This window comes from Micrasema longulum, unplaced genomic scaffold, assembly GCF_059751315.1.
Source record: "Micrasema longulum isolate JH-2025_06_02 unplaced genomic scaffold, ASM5975131v1 h1tg000234l, whole genome shotgun sequence".
Classification (NCBI taxonomy): Eukaryota; Metazoa; Arthropoda; class Insecta; order Trichoptera; family Brachycentridae; genus Micrasema; species Micrasema longulum.
In genome coordinates, this window is record NW_028277439.1 from 233,675 (window position 1) to 255,042 (window position 21,368).

Consider the following 21,368-nt stretch of genomic DNA (forward strand, 5'->3'; position numbering starts at 1 on the left):
TAAATTCTCTTACTTCTTCCGTGATAAATGCCCTTGGTACTTAATTAGGCGCCAACTGTTCTAACAAGCCTTTAAGTGTGTCGAATAACTCAATTCCTCCCGATAGTTAGGATACCCTCATTTCCCGTGCGATATTAATACACAATATCTCAGTAGTGTCACTTTTCCCCTTAGATTGAAATAAAGAAGGTCGTAAAGTGTTTGTTTAATCGCGTCCCGGTCGTTTAACGGTCCCTTATTGTGACACGGGAGCTTTACGTCGGTATTCCGCTGCGCCAACTATTGGACATAATGAGACATCAAAATGTTGTGACTGTTATTTATCGCGGTTATTATCGGACGTTTATGGCCAATAAGTTACCCGATTTTTATTGTTACTGTATACATACGTGGCAGCGCTAACAGATGTTATTTCGATTTGTGGATTTCATATCAATCATATTATATGATGCCGCATCATTGTTTAACGAATTAAGATCGATATATTATTTTGAACGGTTTATTTGAGTTGCGATTTAGCAGACACCGGTGGTCCTAACACTGTAAAACTAGTATCAAATTACAATAGTTTTATTGTTAATTTTGCCATAGTATATAATATTATATTTCCGTATTATGAAAAACAATGTACATGATCACTCACTTCAGCACAGTTTATAGTCACAAGCATACATTCTATGTCCGCTCCTTAATTGGAAAATATATATTTGTTGATTAGTAATTTTTCAAAATTTGATTGCACGATTTTGACTTATTTAACGACTCAGCTTTCCGCTACAATCGGAAGCTGAAACTCAATGACATTAATAATATTTGGCCTCTAATAATTAAGCCTTGAATATTTAGTCTTTTTTTGAAAAAAAAATTAACATAAGAAACAAAGACAAAAAATACTAAATCTACTATACACATAAAACAAACACCACATTTTACACACATCACTCCATAAGCCACACTCCTCATTCTTAACAATGGAGATACTAACACAAACAGAGTCACGCGTTAACATATTCTCATCACATTTTATTGTCCTGTTAAGAAATTGTAATTTATATTGTGTTGCGTACATAATTGGTGCTGTGTTAGGTTTTTATTTGGCATAATATCATTGATTGTATTTTACCAACATAGCACTGTGTGAACTACGATAAACATAAATACATACATAAATATATTTATACATGCGTGCGGACGCGTGCGCATTTGTATGCATATGCACTTATTTATAAAAAAATGTTTTAAATACCGACATTTATTTTTTGAAATATAAATGTATTTTGTACTTAAATTATTAATATTGTAGTCCCAAAGCAAGCACAAGATGTTGCTTCTTTTTTGGTGTGGTATTTCGTTTCGTTGTTTTTTTCTGTACTTTTTCTTTATTGTCTATTTCGTTTTGTTAACATGTTGTAACTTTTTTATTATATTAAAAAAAATAAAAAAATATAGCATTTACAATTAACCTCCAGGCTCTTCGTTCGGTTGCCAATGAGGAAGTTCAGCCCTACTGGGAATTGTACAAAAAATGTTTTCTTACGCGCGGTAAAAATTAGAGCATTAAATTATACGGCAGTTTCTTGAAAATATACGAAAAACATATCAAAATAAAAACGAACTACTTTAGACGACGTCACTAGTTCATAAAATTCAACCAATCAGAAAAAAGTAGTGGAAGCTTTCCAGTTTACTTACCATCAACGGACCAATCGGCAGAACTGACCGAGAAGAAGCGGAAGAGAACTTGAGACGTCGCACGCGGATTAATTTCAGAAATACGAAACTTTAAAAAAATATAGCGCTGATAATATGTAACATATTAAAAAAAATAGTTTAATAGTCTATTAACAAATAAATTTTTTTTTTAAAAACCACCGAACTTACTCGTTCGTGTGCATCTTCCCAAGTCAAGTACGCGTTTTATAGCTGAACTGTCTGTCATTGACTAGATAGCAATCAGTGGACTTACAGGACTAGAGTAAAGAATCTTAAGCTTAAAAAGCGTAGTTACCTAAGGCCCTCGGGAAGCATTCTTGGTTTCGTCGTCCCGTTTGTTACTTTACATACTATCGGTGACATTATTTTGATGCCTTTTTTGGCTTAAGTAATGAGGAAGTTTAGTGTCTTTTTTTCTTTTTCTATTTGTCAATAGAATATTAAACTAGGCCAAAGTATTTTAATTTTAATATATCGTATTATCAGCGCTATGATTTTTTCAAGTTTTGTATTTCTGAAATAACTCCGCGTGTGACGTCAGAGGTTGTTCTATGACAGTTCTTCCTATTGGTTCGTTTACGGTGACCAAACCGGATATCCTTTAAAGCTCTCATAACATTGGATGGTTCATATGAACCAGTGACGTCATTCAAAGTAGTGCGTTTTTATTAAAATATTTATTATTATTTTTTCGGTCATTTTTAAGAAATTTTGCCGTACAATTGAATGCTCTAATTTTTACCGCGCACAAGAAAACATTTTTTGTAACCAATTTCCCGTAGGGCTAAAGTTCCTCATTTAATAATTGCACACATTAATCATGACGTGTATCGTAATTAATATGATTTAATTTTAAATATTTGATTAATGATGTTTCCCTTCAAATAAATTAATAATAGATTTTCATTTTCGTATATTACTTACAAGAATTTCAACTATGCTTTTCTACTGCATACTCGTATTCTTTACTTACCCAAAACGATGTTTATTTACTCTCGCTTAACTAAACCTAAATACGTACTGGTGCCAGTCTCACTAAAAGAAAGATTCATTGTTGTTAATCACTCACGAGTCGGCTGGCTAAATAGTTCGGGCACCCTTTCTACTCAGTCGCCCCGGGTTCTGCCTTGTTGTCTCTCGGCTCAGCGCTTGACATATTGCTGCTATGATTAATGGCCTTGCTTCTATACGTGTAACTTCCACCGCCATCTCCGCACATAACCTCAGTTAACTAATATACTTGGGTATCTATTATCTTTACTCTTCGTCTTTTTCTAATCTGCATTCCTTCTCTGTTTTCAACGATTTATATCTGCTCTCGATAGGGTTTGTTTGCAATATTGTGCTAGGTCGTTTTCTACATTCCTTTGTTCAAAATAAATTAGCCTTACTTATTCGATTGAGGTAGAAAATGACCGTAATTTTATTGTAGACGTGTATTTTTCCGATATTTTTTTTTATGAAAACTCTTCAATATAAGCTATCACTACAATATATTCAACAAAAAAAAAAATTTTTTTTAATTATTTTTTTAACGCGTATTTTACCCAAATATCAAAATTAATGGGCAATTTTCAACGAGTTGTAAATTAATCACTATTAGGAAATGGGAATAAAGTTGCGATAGATGAGGGGGCTGGAGTTCGAACCTCAGACCGTGAGTGGGCCCTGAATATCCGTGAGTCCGCAACACTGACCACAGGATCACAACCCGACATCATTAATAAATTAACATTTAGATGACGGATTTTATTATATTACTTAACATTATTTTTATTTACATTAAGACCGCTTTTTTTCTGTGTCTGTTGAAGAATACAATTCTGAGTGTGAAATAGAACCAGAACCGTGGACGAATGATTTCGACTCGATGGCTACTCTCATGCAAAAACCCAGAAAAAATACATCGTTCGCCTTCTATGTTTGAGGTGATCGAGATACGCTGCAATTGCAGAACCAATTCTGCAGGATCCTGTGCACCACTAGGCGTGGTTAGGGAAATGATGTAGAAGAAAATATATAATACTTATATAATACTTCATATAATACTTAGGCGAAAGCGCTCGTGGGTCAAAATAATAAAAAAGTAAATAAGTTTTATTGATAAATGTATTTATAATTTTATGTTTGTGTGTCTCTGAGACTTGGAAGAAAGGGAGTGGTTCGATGGAGCACGGTGATACTCTGGTTCTCTGGTCCGGTCTCCCTGAGACGGACAGAGCTTGCCGGGGTGTTGCTGCGTTTCTATCGCCAAGAATGATAGAGGGCATGAATGAATATGAATTTGTAAGTGAGAGACTCATGTTTGTCAGATTTAAGGTCGGACTGACAAGATTGCTTGTTATCATAGGATACGCTCCTGTCAACTCCGACTGTGAATCTGAGAAGGACGAGTTTTGGACGAGTCTAATGAATGTGATGAATGGGAAAAAAGATAGCGAAAGGATAGTTTTGGCTGGAGATCTTAATGGTTGGGTGGGAACAAGGAGAGATGGGCTGGAGTCAGCTCTAGGTATGTTTGGGGATGCAAGAGTGAATGACAATGGGAAAAGACTGCTAGAGGTATGCCTGGAATGGAACCTTTTTGTATCAAATACATTTTTCGAACATAAAGGAATCCACCAATACACATGGGAGAGAGGAAATGAAAGGTCGATTATCGATTATGTCATCATTGACTCTAGATTGAAGCCTGTAACTGTCGACACACGTGTGTACAGAGGGGCCGAGATGGAATCAGACCATTTTTTAGTGGTCTCAAGGGTGATTCTGTTTAAGGGATGGCGGTCCCAAACAAACAAAGTTCAGGCTCCTTCTAGAGTCAAAGTTGAAAAACTGCAAAATGCTGACATAAAAGATAATTTTGAAAGATCTGTGAGTCACAGACTGAACGAAAAAGATGTCGAATGTATGGGTATAAACGATATGTGGGAGTGTTTGAAAATAAGTATGTGCGAGGCGGCGAAAGAAGTGTGCGGTGTGACAACGCTAGGGAGAAAGAAAGGTGATGCGTGGTGGGACGACGAAGTCAAAAAACTCGTTAAAGAAAAGAAGGATGCGTGGATAAATTTGCTTGCTGTAAAAAAGAATAAAGGTGAAAGTAAGAAAAAGGTTAAGCAGGGTGTATGTGAACGGAAGAAAAAATTGAAGGATGAAGAAGGAATGAAAATGACACACAATTTCCATGAAAACATTAAAGTTTTCTGGAAAGCTGTGAAAAACTCCCGGAGTAGCAGTGAAAGCGGAGGCATGACAGTTGTTAAAGATAAGGATGGAAAAATGGTGACTAGTGAGAGTGGAATAAAAGAGAGATGGAAGGAATACTTTGAGGAAGTTTATGAATCGCACACTGGTAACTCGGGCGGTGCCGATGTATCGACATTATCCGAGGTGTGTCTGAACGCAAATGATGAGGTAAGTCAGATTAGTATGAAAGAAATTATCAGCGTTGTCAAATGTATGCGGAATGGTAAAGCGCAAGGGTATGACTGTATTGCAGCAGAGTTTATTAAGTCGGGTGGCAAATTAATTCTCACATGGCTACATAAACTTTTTAACTTGTGTCTCAAGGAGGAAAGGACTCCACCTGATTGGAGGAGGGCAGTTGTTATGCCGTTATACAAGGGAAAGGGTTCTAAGGTGGAGTGTGGGAATTACAGAGCTATCAGTCTTCTGAGCGCTGTCGGCAAAATGTATGGAAGAATACTGATAGAAAGAGTAAGAAACGTGACCATGGAGAAAGTATGGGATGTACAGAGTGGATTTATGAATGGTAGAGGATGTATGGATCAAATATTTGCATTACGCAATATGACAGAAAAGTTTTTGGCGAAAAACCAGAAGCTTTTTTGCGCTTTTGTTGATTTGCAAAAAGCATTTGATCGAGTTGATAGGAAAAAATTATGGATGGTTCTATCGGAGTATGGAGTGAGTGACAACCTTGTCCGCGCTATTGCTTCCTTGTACAAAGATAGTGTAGCGTGTGTAAGGGTAAATGGGTCATTAACTTCCTGGTTTGACATCCCTAAAGGAGTCAAACAGGGATGTGTAATGTCACCGTGGTTATTCAACATATACATGGATAAATGTATGAGAGAATTGAAAAGTATGGATGTGGGAGCGAAAATGAGTAATCTTACTGTCAGTTGCCTTCTGTACGCCGATGACGCAGTCCTCCTAGCTGACAGCGAAGAGGAACTGCAATCCTCGGTTACAAAGGTTTACGAAGTGTGCAAGGAGAGTGATTTGCTAATGAATGTGCAAAAGTCGAACGTCATGGTCTTTGAAAGAAATGTAACTATGACTGAATGTAAGATTGTAGTAAATGGAGATAGTTTGAAACAGGTCGAAGAATTTGTATATCTGGGTAGTATGTTTACTAGAGATGGAAATATGGACAAGGATATTGAAAGGAGGGTTAGTGCCGGTAACAGAGTTAATGGTGCCTTAAAGTCTGTCGTAGCAAATAAGTGTCTATCGCAAGAGGCTAAATTAGCAGTTCATAATGGAGTTCTGGTACCAACCCTAATGTATGGAAGCGAAGCATGGAGTTGGAAAAAAAGGGACGAAAGTAGACTGAATGCTGTTGAAATGCGATCCCTCAGGCGAATGTGCGGAAAAACAATGTATGATAGGTGCCCTAATGTCGAAATTAGAGCAGAATGCAAGGCTGAGTTAAGCATTATCGACAAAATTAAGAAAGGTCTTTTGCGATGGTTCGGTCATGTGGAGCGAATGAATGATGAAAGAACGGCTAAAAAGATTTATGATGCGAATGTGTCTGGTTGTAGAAGTCGAGGAAGGCCGAGAAAGACATGGCATGATCAAGTACAACAAATTCTTGAAAGTGGTCATGTGAAAAGTCGGAATAATCGACGTGCGTGCATGAGAAGATGTATGAATGTGAAGGAAGCAAAGGAAGTGTGCCAGGACAGAGTGGTGTGGCGTTCTATCCTCTCTGCCTACCCCTCTGGGGAAATGGCGTGATGGTTAGTTAGTTAGTTAGTTAGTTAGGTGTTTTATTTTTTCGTTTTCATATTTTTCATGTGTTTTGATTACGAATCATAATTTCATCTAAAGAACTCTTTAAACAAACTAAACAATTCAATGTAACAGAACTTTTGTAATTAGAATCCTTAAAATTTATTCATAAATTAGCCACCGACGTAATTGTAGATGAAAAACTAAAACATGTAAAAATTTGTAGTAAACATAAACACAATACAAGAATGTCAGAACAATATCACATACAACTCTCTAAAACGAGACATGGACAGTCGAGACTAATAAACCAGGAACTGAAATTATACAGTGAACTACCAGACAAAACTAAACAAAAGACTCAGACAACCTCTACTAATGACGTTAAAAATACAGAAACAATAGAAAATGAATTTTAAAAATAAATATGTTTTGTTAAATGGATATAATCTGTGAGGGTTTATAAATTACAATTTTCGCAAAATGAAAACAATTTAAAACAAAGTTATGCATAGGTATACACAGTACTTAGTGTGGATTAGCAATGTTTGCGAAAATAATGTAATAATATCGCCGCAATTCTCGCATTGATTAAAATTATCGCGTATATTATGGGTTTCCTCACTCACAGCATATGTTTGTATGAAAGGCAACTCTTAATGTGTTGGTGCAAACGAACTGTGATATTTTCTTCGAAATGTGGTAATTACTTTTCATAAACAGATGGCAAATTTAATGATAAAGGTATTAACATTTTTATCCAGAACATCTTTCCATCGATTCCGCGGTTTCATAATAAAGAGGTCTATAGTAAAAATGTGAGAAGAATGCCTAATTTATTTAAGTATCCCTTTGTTACTAAAAGCTGTCGAAAAGCTTTTATTCGAGTATATTATTTTTTTAAAGGCGCCGCACCAGATTAATTTATCGTAACACGCATGCATTCAACTTGAAAAGCCCTTTGAATTGCAATCATATTATTTGTAATAAAAATATCGTTCAACTGAACTACCCAAGTAACGTGGGGCTTTTATATCAATATTTTCACCAACAATACAAAATTTAAGAGATACATAATAAGTGTAATCCGTTTTTTCATATTCTCAATTTACAGGGGTTGTAAATATTAAAGTAAAAAAACAACTTCATAATTTAATTTCACAATTTTTGACAATAATTTACGAACATTGTTTGAGTTTGTCCAAATGCTTGCAAACTGGCTGGATTTCATCCCTAGGGAGTTATTCATATTTAAATTTATTTCAACAGAGAGGGAAAACATTTTTTAGAAGGGAATATGGAAGTCTAGGCATTTACAGGGCTTATGACCTGTCATTGGCTGGTTTAAGTGGCCACTTTACACACTGTGTAACATCCACCATTCTGCCCATGTTTGAACATCCACATTTCATCAACTCTACCATCTGTTGACTTTTGTGAAGCATTTGGACATACTCAAACATTGTTGAATTAACTACCTGGTAAAAGAAGAAGTCTAAAAATTGGATAATTGATTGGTGATTTGAAACCCACATGATAAAGGTTTCATCTTTTTTACTTCACAAAAGTCAACAGATGGAAGCGTTGAGGAAATGTGGATGTTCAAACATGGGCAGAATGGTGAATGTTACACGGTGTGTAAAGTAGCCACTTAAACTAGCCAATGACAGGTCATACGCCCTGTAAATGCCTAGACTTCCATATTCCCTTCTCAAAAATATTTTCCCTCTCTGTTGAAATATTTTATTTTTAAATGTACTATTTAAAGTTATTTAAATTAAGAGGCATTTTATGAATTCGGATTTATTTAAGTTTAGAGGCATTTAAAAAAATAATTAAAGTGATTACTTGACTGAAGTATTTCGCATTTTTTTGTGGACCTACGTTGTAATCAATTGTAGCTATGCTTAAATACTTGCATACAAGTACGTTACCGCCTATCAATATTTAAATATATGTTACCCTGGATGAGTTCTACTCCACGTCTACTCTCAGGTAAAAATCCTGAACAAGGAAATCTAAGTGGAGATAATTCCGCCTCGTTATGAAGTGGTTGCTCCGTTCGCCTACCATTCTTAAGGTCCTGGGTTCGATTCCAGGCAGGGTGAACGAGCAATATTGATTTTAATGTTGGTTTAAACTCGATGTTTCATTGTTCATATAACATATGATCAAAATATGCTGCATTTGGTTTCCTAATGCAGTGTCATATTCACCATTGAATGCGAAAAGGGGATTATATTACAACGAAGATTGAGAACATTTTCAATAAAGTTACTGCTGTCTACTTCGCGAAAATCAACAGATAAAATAATTAAAGGAATATTGCGGTTTAAACATAGACTGAACTGTAAATGATATCCAGTGTAAAGATTGACATATCGTCGTTTTAGTTCGTTTTTGTCCAACAGGCTATTTTTAACGAAATTGAGTTAAGCGTGCAGGAGTTTTGAGAAAATCTTTATTTGTCCTGTAAAAAAAAAAATAATTTAAATAATGTTTTAAAAAATAATAAAAATGTAATATTGTATGCAAATAATAAATAAATTTTAAAAATATGAAATTTAAATGTTTTTTTTTATTGTTTAAGCTTGTCTATGCCTATTTTGTAGAAAAAACTTAAAATTCTATTTCTGCAGATTTAGGTTTTGGTCTGTTGGATAAAAACAATCTGAGGCGACGATATATCAGCCAATGACATAATAAAAGTAAATGCCTAGACTTCCTTATTGTAAATTTAATTCTTAAAAATGTTCTGCATCTCTGTCGTTACCTGTATATTTATCAACGTTGTGTTAAACTACTATTACTGCCATCACGCCTTTTCGCTGTAGGGGTAGGCAGAGTATGGAACGGCACACGTATCCATCCTGACATTCATTCCTAACTTATTCCACATTCAACATCTTGTCAGAAGTACGTGTCCTTCGAATGTGTCTCCTTTTATTTATTTACGCTTTATTAAGTTAGTTCATGGCTTCTTAAAAAGGAATATAAACTTTTAATAACTTAAAATTTAATATCAAATATGTTTATCATGAACATTTTTTTTCAATATGCTTTTAAATGTTTTTTTTTTTCAATTTCAATTTATTTATTTATTTTATAAACGTTTATGTACATAACAAAAAAATTCAATGCATACATAAAACGAAAGAATGAACACTAAAATTTAAATATACAAAAATGGTAAAATAAAAAATACCCAGCAATTATAGAGAAAGAATGCAATCCTCTCTGAACTTTTTTTCACTAAAATGAAAGATGTCAATATCCGAAGAGATACGGTTGAGTAAAGACATTGCTCTTCCTACTGGCATTACCATCGGCAGGTTGGTTCTGCAAGCAGGAAGATAAAACAGCTTAAGCTGTCTATGTCTAAGGTAGTCATTAGGAACATAAAGAAAAATACTCTCCGTTATACCTATGTTGATCGTAATACCACGGATCAATCGGAAAAAATACATAAGCAAGTATGCATTTCTTCTTTTCTCCAAACTATTGTAGCCAAGCATTCCCAGTATGAAGTCAGACGGGTACAACCACGGATAATATCCGCACTCCCTTAAGTAAAGATACCTCAGAAATTTCTTCTGAACCATCTCCAGCATAAGAGAGTACTTCAATTCGTGGGGCACCCAGATCAGAGATCCACACTCAAGTCTGCTTCGCACCAATTTAACCCTCTTTATTATTTCTTCAGGTACCAATGTACTATTTTAAACTGTCGTTCTGTGAGTTTTAAGACTGTTCTTCTCATTATTGGTAATCCTATTTTTTTTTTCTAAACAGTATTTTGAGTTTGCCCATACAAGGACTGGATTCAACCCTCTAGGGAGCTGTTAATATTAACATATTACCACAGAGATGAAGAACATTTTAGAGAAGGTAATATGGAAGTCTAGGCATCTACAGGGTTTATGACTTGTCATGGGCTGGTTAAAGCTTCGCAGGTCATAAGCCCTGTCGGTGCCTCAACTTCTTTATTCTCTTCTCTAAAATGTTCTTTATCTCTAAAAATGTACTCGGAAGCACGGTAAAAAACTTGTGCGAGAATGCAGCTCGAATAAAAACCATGCATAATATTTTTAATGTGTCTAAGAAAAAGGCAAAAAAAGTAGGCAAATTTTATAGCAATTTCCTATTTCTCTAGATGGGATAAAAATATAAATATTGAACACGGATTAACACAATGCATAGAAGTTACTAGTGTTGGCATTATTAGCATATTATATTAGTTAATTCAAGATTTATTCATAACTGCACCTACAACTGCTAAAATTAAATAAATTTTAATATTTTTTTAATGAAATCATTATAAAGTTCTGCATTAGCAATAGCAATAGCCATTCAAAAGAAATTTATTTTAGCAATAGCAATAAGAAAAGGAAATCGGATGGAGGAAAATCCGCCTCACAGTGTTGTGATTAGCGCATTTGCCTTTCATGCTTGAGGTCCCGTGTTTTATTCCTGGGAAAGTCTACATTAAATATTCATTAAAAAGGTGGTAGTACACGGCAAAATGACATGTTTCTGGACTGGTTCCTGAATAATTAATAAAACTGATTCCCTCACGTTCCTCTAACTGATAATGATGATTAAAAAATAGATTGTTTTAATTAAATTACAAATTTAAAAGCTTCAATGAAATTGATTTATCTATAGAATTGTATTTGTTTATTTAACACTTTATATACATATACAATTTATATTGCATATAGGGCATATTGCCATAAGGCTATTTCTTCCTACCTACCCAAACCGTTCAGTTTGAGAAAATTATAAGTACATTAACATATTGAATCTTACAATATCATAAAAAAATAAAAACGAAGATTAAGAAAAGAAATATACATAAAAAAAACCTATACTATGAAGAGCGGAGAGGGGATGGGAAGGAAAGAAGAAGGATAAAGGAACAACTTAAATATTTAGATAGTGACATTTCAATCTTGGCTTGAATGTAAATAAAGAAGGGGCGTTTCTAACATTAGTGGGTAGATTATTCCACAATCGAGTAGCTACTACTGTGAAAGAGGAGGTAAGAAAATTAGAGCGATGAAAGGGTATTAAACGGGCCACTCTCTATGTTAAGCGCCAGGAAAATGGCGCTATATAAGTTATCCATAATAATAACAATCATGATAAAAACTGAGTCCCGTTTAAATCGCCAACTTAAAAATAAAGGATTGTAAAAATGATTGAATATGTTTGCTAATTTTTCGAAATTCCAAAAGTTTAGATGTGTCCTGAAAGATCCGAATGATCTCTGAAGAAGAATTGAACGATCTTCGCTTGTAATGCTAATAATAATAGTAATATTCGGCTGGTTTATATTGCGCCATTTTTGTGAAAAATCGTATCAAGGGCACTTTACAATTTTATACGTTAACTTAAAATACACTTTAACCAAGCTAGCACAACATGTTTTCTGATTTTAAAATTGAGGGTATGATAAACGAGAGAATGAGGTTTCTGTTGAGATCCGAACTGACTGGGGCTGTCAATGATTCGCAAGTAAGAACGCAATTGGTTCCAGGCAGAAGGGCGGCCGGTAACGGCAAAAGCTCGATCTCCGAACCTGGTGTTTGGGCAGCGCCGGATTTCGACAAGTTTTCTTCTGCCTGAATCAAATGCTGACCTTAGAGTAGGTTTTCTTTGACATGTGTTTTCCAAATTTTGCACGATTCAAATCAATCATTTTCTATAAATTCTTTTTGAAGTTTTTATTATTGATTTAAGAATATTTTTGGTTCCTCTTTCGTGTTCGCGACATTTCTTTGGAATTTCCTAATTTCTCATTTCAAATGCTTTTAGCAGTTGCTAATGCGATTATAATTTATAATACATGTTAAACTTAGTTTCATTGTTTATCGATACTTTTCCCGCGATTACTGGCTTTGCTAAGAATAGAAACGCTTTGAAAAATTAAATAAGGTTTACAATAGTAGTTATTTTCACACTTATGACATGATTTTCTATTTATGCTCTGTGGGTTTAAATTCTCTATTGTATTAATTATTCACGTTAGAAAACTTTGTTCAAAATAGCAAATAAGTAAATATTTACTATTTAATGTTATCATCAAACCCTAAACCACATCTGATGGTGCAAAAGGCAGTGCATTAGAAAATGGCATGCTGGGTATTTTGATCGCGTGTTGCAGGAACGTAAGGTGATTAGTTTTACGCTTCAAGTGCCTGTCCAGTAACAGTGAAATATTTCAGCCTATAATCACCTTATAAACAAATATTTTTCGTTATACTTACATAAATAAGTACATACTGATATTGTTTTTTTCCTTAAATACCATAATTATTATTATAATTGTTATTCGTTATAGGCAGGCAGCCTTTGCTGACGCGCCTATATCTCGTGTACTGCTTTTTGTCGAAGTTCTTCTTCCTTCAAAAAAGCATCCAAACGGTTTTTGAACAGGTTAACCAAAATGGATTAGACAATTAAATTAGACTTGGCAATTTATTCCAGTCTGAAACTACCGTATCATCTATTTTTATTTTTAAATTTTGGATTTTTGCTTTCATCTTATCATTTCCCCACATAATTCGATTTTGGGACCATTTCCAAACAGTCGCAAATAACCGTGACATAAAATAAGTATATACCGACGCATTTCACGAGAATGGTTCAAATCCACACAGTACCGTAAAATATGCCAAATTGACATATATAACATTATTTTATCTTTTTATATATATTTATAATTCCTCTGTACGTGTGATGTCACCTAACTCCTCCTAAACGGGTTAGCCGATCTACGTGCGGTTTTCAGAGAAATATAGATCTTCGCGCTGTGCGTGTTCGTAGATATTAAAATCTTCAATCCAGTATGTAAAAAAGAAGTAAGGAGCATAAATGTTTTATTCATCGATATACCAGGGTTGCATTCGAGGAGAATGTATTTACAAATACATGGAATGATGTTGTTTTTTTCTGTATAAAAAAGTTTTTTTTTTAATGTTTACAAACAGCATTTGTTTTTTGTGGATCTCAATCAGATTCTTTCCTTAAATTTCTTATAATTTCCACCCATTTATTTATTTTTACTGGATTTTTGGTAATACTTAAATAATATAAAATTCAATACATTTTTAAAAATCGTATTCCAACATAAGTAACCCCTCTGTTGGTGAGAAGACCGGAGTTTGACGTTTGCAAAAAGAATGCCATATTTGAAAAAATATTTATTTTATGTTTTCGAATTCAACCATAAACAAGTACCTAGATACGTACTTACATGCATTTTGGAATTTAATCACAAAAAAAGTACCTAGGTACCTACTTCTCAATGAAAAGTCTTTTTTCAAGGTAATAAATAGCAGGCAAGCCAACGTTCGGGCAGGTCAACGTCTGTCAGGTTCGCTTGTATTTATATAAAATTTATTCAGCTGCTAACCTTATCTGAAAAATTCTGCACATGAAAACTGAATGTAGGCCTTAAAGTCGACCTTATGGCGTACTGGTCATTGGTTGGTTGGAAGATATTGCCATTTGGTAATAAGCCCGCTAATGTACAAATAACATTATGTACAAAAAGTTAAATAAATAAAAATAAATATTTGCCTAGCATCAAATAAATATTTTTGAAAAAAAAATATCTATCCGCCCTATGATATTTTGTCGTGCCGTGTGAATTTTTACCATGGCGTAAAATAGTCCGCTAGGTTATGGTAGAGCCGGGCTCCAACAACAATTGGAAATTAACGAAGTTATCTTATATTTTACGTAAAACCGAACTTTCTGTTTGAAAATAAGAATATTTGTATGAAAATTTGAAGCATTTTCATCGGTTACCCGTAGTTGAACAATTTCTAAATAAATTAATATTCCATTTTCCTTCCAGAAAATGTATATATTTGTTCGAACATTTTAAGTATCTTCGTCTGTAATCATTAAACCCGTTTGTTTTTTTTTTTAATATCAATAATTAAATTTTCATGCAGAAAATTCGATTTGACTTTATAGACGATAGAAGATTACTATGTAAATTTCCCATTGTAATCGAGCCCTGATCGGTAATCACAAGGATCCGGGTCGATATGGAGCTAGAGCACATAGTGATTTTTCTTAATGATAACGGTCCCTGATCTGGGCTGCGATTACAGATGCTTTCTTTCGTCGATACATATCGAGACGGTGAAAAGTAAATCCCATATTTATGTACGAAAATGTGTATATTTGTGTGAATATTTGAAGTATCTTCATCGGTAACCTGTAATTAAACATCATTAGAAAATGAAATTGTATACATATTACATTTTTCATACGGAAAGCTTTATTTTACTTTGAAGTTAAAATTTAAGATAAATGTTAACTTCCCATTGTTATGAACATGAATATATTTTTCGTCGAATTCTAACTTGTATTAATTTTTTATTGTAAATAAATTGCGATTCAGAACACGCGCATTACGTTTGGTTGTATGTACATTAAAAGCTTCATGAAAAGGTTGTTTTTCGTACTACGCATAAGGCTCTGCACCTGGGATGATGTACAATATAGTGTACTGCGTTCAGGCCTATATTTATGATCGTAAATGTATATATTAAAAGGGCGCATGGGAAAATCGCGGGCAGTTGTTAGTAAACATCTTTGATTTTTAAAGCCATAGTAATATTTTAAGCATTAAATTATGTTCTTTTTGATTGATTTTCAGAAAGCATCCATACAATTTATATTGATAGCTGTTTTTTCTTTGCTATTACTAATGATGTTATTTTCTCTTTTTTCCATGTTCATCTGAGGGTGCAGGATCCTGCTACGGTGAGTATGGGAAGACACGCATTAACTCAAAGGAGCACTCTACATGACGCACTTTTCTTTGACTAAATACAAAATATGTCTTTCAAATGATTTTTATTGACAAAGTAAATCTCGAACTTACACATCGTAATAATGATGATTGTCTAGCACCAATCACTTTTTTGTATTTTGAAGGAATAAGCCGCTAAGCCTCTATTTTGAGACTTGTCAGTAGGTAAGATAGAGGGGATATGGAAGAAGGTAATGAAAAATACACCACCCCAGACCAATCGAGAAAAAAATACTTCTGGAACTTTTTTCTTGCAACTGGGGGAATCGAACCCGCGACGCGAGTTTCGCGGTTGGCCGTCTAACCATCATCAGTATTTTATAATGTCGTCTTAAATGTATTTATTTTATTTTTATTTAATAAGGTAAACATGAACAGAAAATATAAACGGGAAAAAAATTAAATCCAGTAAACCGCGAAACCGGCTTGTCTAGTGTATATTTATTTACCTCATATAATTTTGTTTTAATATATGATAATATGCTTTGAAAAAGTTATATTTCAGCAGTAAAATAAGTGCACAACATAGAATTAAGAATAGTCCAGAAACCGCATACGCACATCAAACAGAGGGCGACTCAACACTCATTAATGAGTAGGTTTACGTTTTGACCCATTAGTTTATTGTATACGTCGCTCTGTACGCAACTCCTGATTTGAATTCAACTATCCAATTGTGTCCTTTTAAAGTTTAGAAATACTGCTAGGATCTTAAAGAAACAGGATGAAATCACATTTCATCTGTAATTTGCAAATTAATGTGTATATAACAAATGCATTACTTAAAAATTGAATTATTTTTCCATCTGTCAGATTGTCGAAGAAACAAAATGGAAATTTCGTTAGTGTTGCCAGGGTAGTAATTTTTTTTACCATACTTTGCTCATCTAATGAAAGAATTAATGAAAATTAGATCTCACATTAAACAACGCCGTGGGGAACATTTGAACGACATTATCTTTAAAAAAACAAATATTATTTAACATGATATAAAAATATCCGCTTTATGTCAAATAAAATTTGTTATATATTTGAAGTTAAAAGTTCATAAATTCAATTACTTTTTATTTATCTAATCTGTTATGTCAATCAATGTTTCCGCGTGCACAATAAAATTTTAGAGAAATTAACAGATAACTTTTTTTACCTTACATTTGTGTTATGTTTTTTTTTCCCCATCAAGCAACATTACCCGGCGACTTCACGAATGCACGCGGCGAAAGTAAGGCGGAATGGGAGAATTATCGGACACAGTCCGATGTATTCACATATGATTCTACGCTCCTTCTGGACTATTCTTAATTCTATGGTGCACAATATAAAAAAAAATATTTTCCTGTCTTTCCAATCCCTCATATATTATGCCGGAGTAAACAATGAATGGTGAACATTTGATGACTGGCTTATGATTAGTTCACGGACCGTATTTTTATTGGTTCGTTAGATTTGGCCAAAAAACGAACGAACAGGGGTCGTTTGTGCGTTTGTGCATGTCCATGTGGTATTGTGAATATATGTCTTCGTTATTGTGTTATGATGACAGCACTCGCACATGTGTGTGTAGGTATGTAGGTACGTACGCTAGCGCACGCGGTAAATCACTCTTCACTTATTCACATCCACCGCTCGCATGTACTGCATACGGAATACATGCGCAATACGAGAGCGATAAACTAAAAAGTTGTGGGCGTGCAACACACGAAGCAATTAAAAACACATCTGCAGTCATTCATTTGCATACTTTTTTGATTCTTCGATAAATTTTTAACGCAGCTATGGGAAAATCAACACACTTTGTTGTCATTAAAACGTTTGTTTTTACCCCGGTAATTAGAAACGTATTCCTTAAATGTTAAAGTATTCCGCCGTCATCATCATTTATTTGTAATTTTGTCGATAATCATAATGTAATGTACGATCTGATATATTTTTGTATTTCACTTTTTGTAATTATTTTTCTTATGCTTTGAATAAGATGGGAATTATCATAATAAAAAAGTCTGTCGAACAAAAAAAACAACACAGGTCAGGACAGGTCATGAGCCTTGTAGATGCCTAGACTTCCATATTCCCTTTTTTAAGGTATTCTCCATCCCTGTTGTAATTTCTTAATCTTAATGACTCCCGAGGGGGTGAAATCCAGTCTTTTGTCTACAAACATTTGGACAAACTCAAATATTGTAATAAAAACCAAGTGGTCCAAGAAAAAGTTTAAAAATCGGAATATTGTTTTCAGGCTTTGCCTACGTTTTGCCTTTTCACCACAATAAATGTTTCAGCTCTTCAACTTCACTAAAATCAACAAATGGAAGATATGAAGAAATATGGATGTTCAAACATGGGCGAAATTGTGAATGTTACACAGTGTGTAAAGTGGCCACTTAAACCAGCCCATGACAGGTCGTAAGCCCTGTAGATATGCCTAGACTTCCATATTTCCTTTTCTAATGTATTCTCCATCCCTGTTGTAATTTGTTAACACAATATACGGTAAAACTCCAATTATTCGCATAATTATGTGCCTTTATTTGATTTCATTGCTTTTGAATTAAAACAGCGAATTGGAATCACATTAAACACGTCCAGCAAAGTTAATTGCAGAATTAAATTTTATTTTAAAACTTCTTCTTTTTTTTTGTTTCGTGATAACAATCTAGATATTTGGCGATCCGGATGACTGGAGTTCAGATATACAGGGCTCCACTGTATTATATACACATTTTTTAAGGCACTCAATTTTTTTTTATCTATTTTTCATTACCAGATGTTTGCAGGCCAAAGATAAATATTTACCGACGCCAATAAAACTATAGAAAATACTATAAGCCGCATCGTTGTAGGTTTGTATAATTGTAAATGGGATATTTCCATATTTCTTGAAACAGTAAAAAAAATGCTTATACTTGTGTAAACATTCCTGTTTCAACATATCAGCATGGTTTAAATAATGATTTGTTTAAACTATACTACAATCATGAAGGCAAGCATGTATTTGTTTCTACGATCGTTATTTTGTTTCACAATAGTATTATTGTATTACTACAGAGACGGAGAATATTATTAGAAGGTTATATGAAAGTCTAGGCATATACACTGCTTATGACCGGTAATTATAATTACCCTAGTATTATTATTGACTAAATGTAAATGAAACCATGTTTTAATGCGTATCCCTTGAATATCTGGCAGCTGGCCTTCATATTTTGTCATACATATTAGCTGAGCCACTCTTAAATCTGTCAACATCTAAAACATTTCATAAAACCGGACTTTTTGTTTTTAAACTGCAATCGGCTCTTGTTAACATTACTTTATTTAATGGTGTATTTATTTGTCAGTCTTTATGCAGATAATCTTAACACGAACATTATTTCTGCAACAGGAAATAAATTACGTTACATACTCTTCTTAACTTATCCAGTACCTAAAACATTAAAGAAAATGCCGTACGTGTAGAAAAACACAACTGACCATATATTTGCAAGAGCAATAAACAAATGACTGTTAGAATTAGGAAGGGAGCAATCTGAGACTAAATCAATTTACGCAGAGGAAAGTCCTCATATTTCGTATAATGTCTTTATTTCGGATAGCGTGATAACTCTTAAACCATTACATAGGCTGCGATTATGAACACTGTCTTCGTTGGTATATATCGAGACAATATAAATGAAAATCGACATTTGTTTACGAAAATGAGTATATTTGCCTGAACATTTAAAGTATATTCGTCGGTAATTTGCAAATGAACATATTTGTATAAAAAAATGTATGCATGTTATATTTTTCATACAAAAAACTTAATTTTACTTTGTTGATAAAATTGCAGATTGTTAACTTCCCATTAAAATACGGGCCCTGGATCGCACTGTTTAACACTTTCGGCAAAGCTTTAAAGCTGTGGCCGCCATATTGCATTTCTGTTGTCGCCGTGGGCATTGAAGGTGCGTGTTAAGAACGAAAAATATTCCAAGTTTTTTGTGAAAAAATAGTTTTTGACAATATCGGGTTCGAGCCGAGTTGGACAGCAAGTGGTAAGCATCGGTACTTTGCTTTATAGTTTAATATGAAGGTGTCGTAATCTATTATCTATGTCAAGTTGATTGTACGTCAAAAATTATTAGATTATAGTTACAAGCAAATTGTAAAATATTTTTGGTAGTGTCCTATTTTCGGACACACAACCGTTCCTTATTTCGGATACCCGAAATCAGTCGTCGCCAGAAAAAAAAAAAAAGTTGGCTCTTCAATTTCTTCAGGTGAAGAGCCCTTTTTTGTCTAATAAATCGAAATTCGATTTTGAAGATCCCGAAGATGGTGTGCCTAGAATTATATCTTCGATGGGCGGACATAACTGCAAACATTCATCTTTTCAGGAGAGCAAAAAAACATTATTATGAACCAAATTATTTAGCCACAGAACTCACAACTTGCAAAATGGGTTATTATTTACAGACAATTTCTAATTGGCTGTTTTTTTTTTTGCCTTGCCCGTTGTATCCTATATTCGGAACCCACTGTATCCGAAATCAAGACCCTATTTTCCTCACTCCGAAAATATCGAGGTCTTGCAAAAATATGTTTTTAATGTATTATTTCCATTGCGATTTGTGTTCAATATATTAGAATCAATTGAATATTTAATGAAGTAATAGATAATGCCGAATCGTTCATCATTCATTTCATAATTTGAATTCTACATCATGAAAACAAAATTGTATCCGAAATATTGGTACTTTCCTCTACAAAAAACCAAGGTTTCCAGAAACGAACCCCTCTAAAGGAAACACTTGCTTGTAAAATGTCAAAGTTTATTTTAATTTTAAAATACATTAACGATAATAATTTTCGGCTTTTATATGCTAAGCATATTTATTATTTTAACTGCAAAATATGTATTTAGTTTTATTCCTCTTTTATTGATAATTTTCACTAGTGACCGGGTTCCGACGTGACGAACACCGTCCGACTGGTGGGAGACTAAACAAATTATCATGTTATACAGGGTGTTCTTTAAACCCTGTCACATCCAAAACCACGATGATCAGTGTGGACAAGAAGACATATTAGCATATTTTAAAAAAATATTTAGAACTATGAAAATTTGTAAAATTTGTACGTTATTTTTAAAAATTTTATTCTTTCTAAAAAAATATAACTTAATGTGCCAATATGTCTTCTTGCTTATACTGATTATCGTGGTTTCGGATGTGACAGGGTTTAAATAACACCCTGTATACAAGTGAAAGCAGGTTCATCATGATTGACAACCCTACCCCCACCTGTCACGACGAATACAGGTCACTGGTGAAAATTATGGGATGTTTTCGAATAAAACCAAAATAAAGTTTAGTGGTAATAGATTATTGAAATTTGCAAACAAAAAAGATTTTTTTAAATGTATGTATTGTATTATCAGAGGTATGATTTTTTGGAGTTTTGTATTTTTTTAAATCATTTCACGTGTGACGTCTCAAGTTCTCTTTCTCTTCTTCTCGGTGAGTTCTGCTGATTTGTTAGTAGATTTACCGTAAACTGGAAATCTATCACAACTCAACAGATATCTTATCGTTGGTTGATTCGGAAGAACTAGTAATCGTCATGCAAAGTAGCTCGTTTTTTTTCCATATATTTTCAAGAAACTTTTCAATACAATTTAATGTATTGAAAAGTTTCTTGAAAATTTCTCTTATTTTTACCGCGCGTAAAAATACATTTTTTTTATTCAATTTCCCGTAGGGCTTAACTTCCTCATTGCAGTGCCATCAATAAATGTCAATTATAAAACTCGATTTACAAAAATACTAATCGTTTGACATTTTTTTTTGCTCTGTACTCCAGA

At 33.7% G+C, this 21,368-nt stretch overlaps 1 protein-coding gene across 2 annotated transcripts in view; it reads left to right on the forward strand.

Annotated features, from left to right (window-relative positions):
* Positions 1–21,368, forward strand: part of LOC148283465 (uncharacterized) — a 282,346-nt gene that overhangs the window by 183,785 nt on the left and 77,193 nt on the right. The window contains exon 5 of one of the 2 annotated variants that reach the window (XM_088243795.1): positions 15,466–15,925. The exons of the other annotated variant lie outside the window; for it this stretch is intronic. Within the exon in view, the coding sequence (XP_088099921.1) occupies positions 15,466–15,543 (78 nt within the window). The 3' untranslated portion in view covers positions 15,544–15,925. Of the gene's footprint in view, positions 1–15,465; positions 15,926–21,368 lie in introns of those variants that run through there. 2 annotated transcript variants of the gene reach the window in all.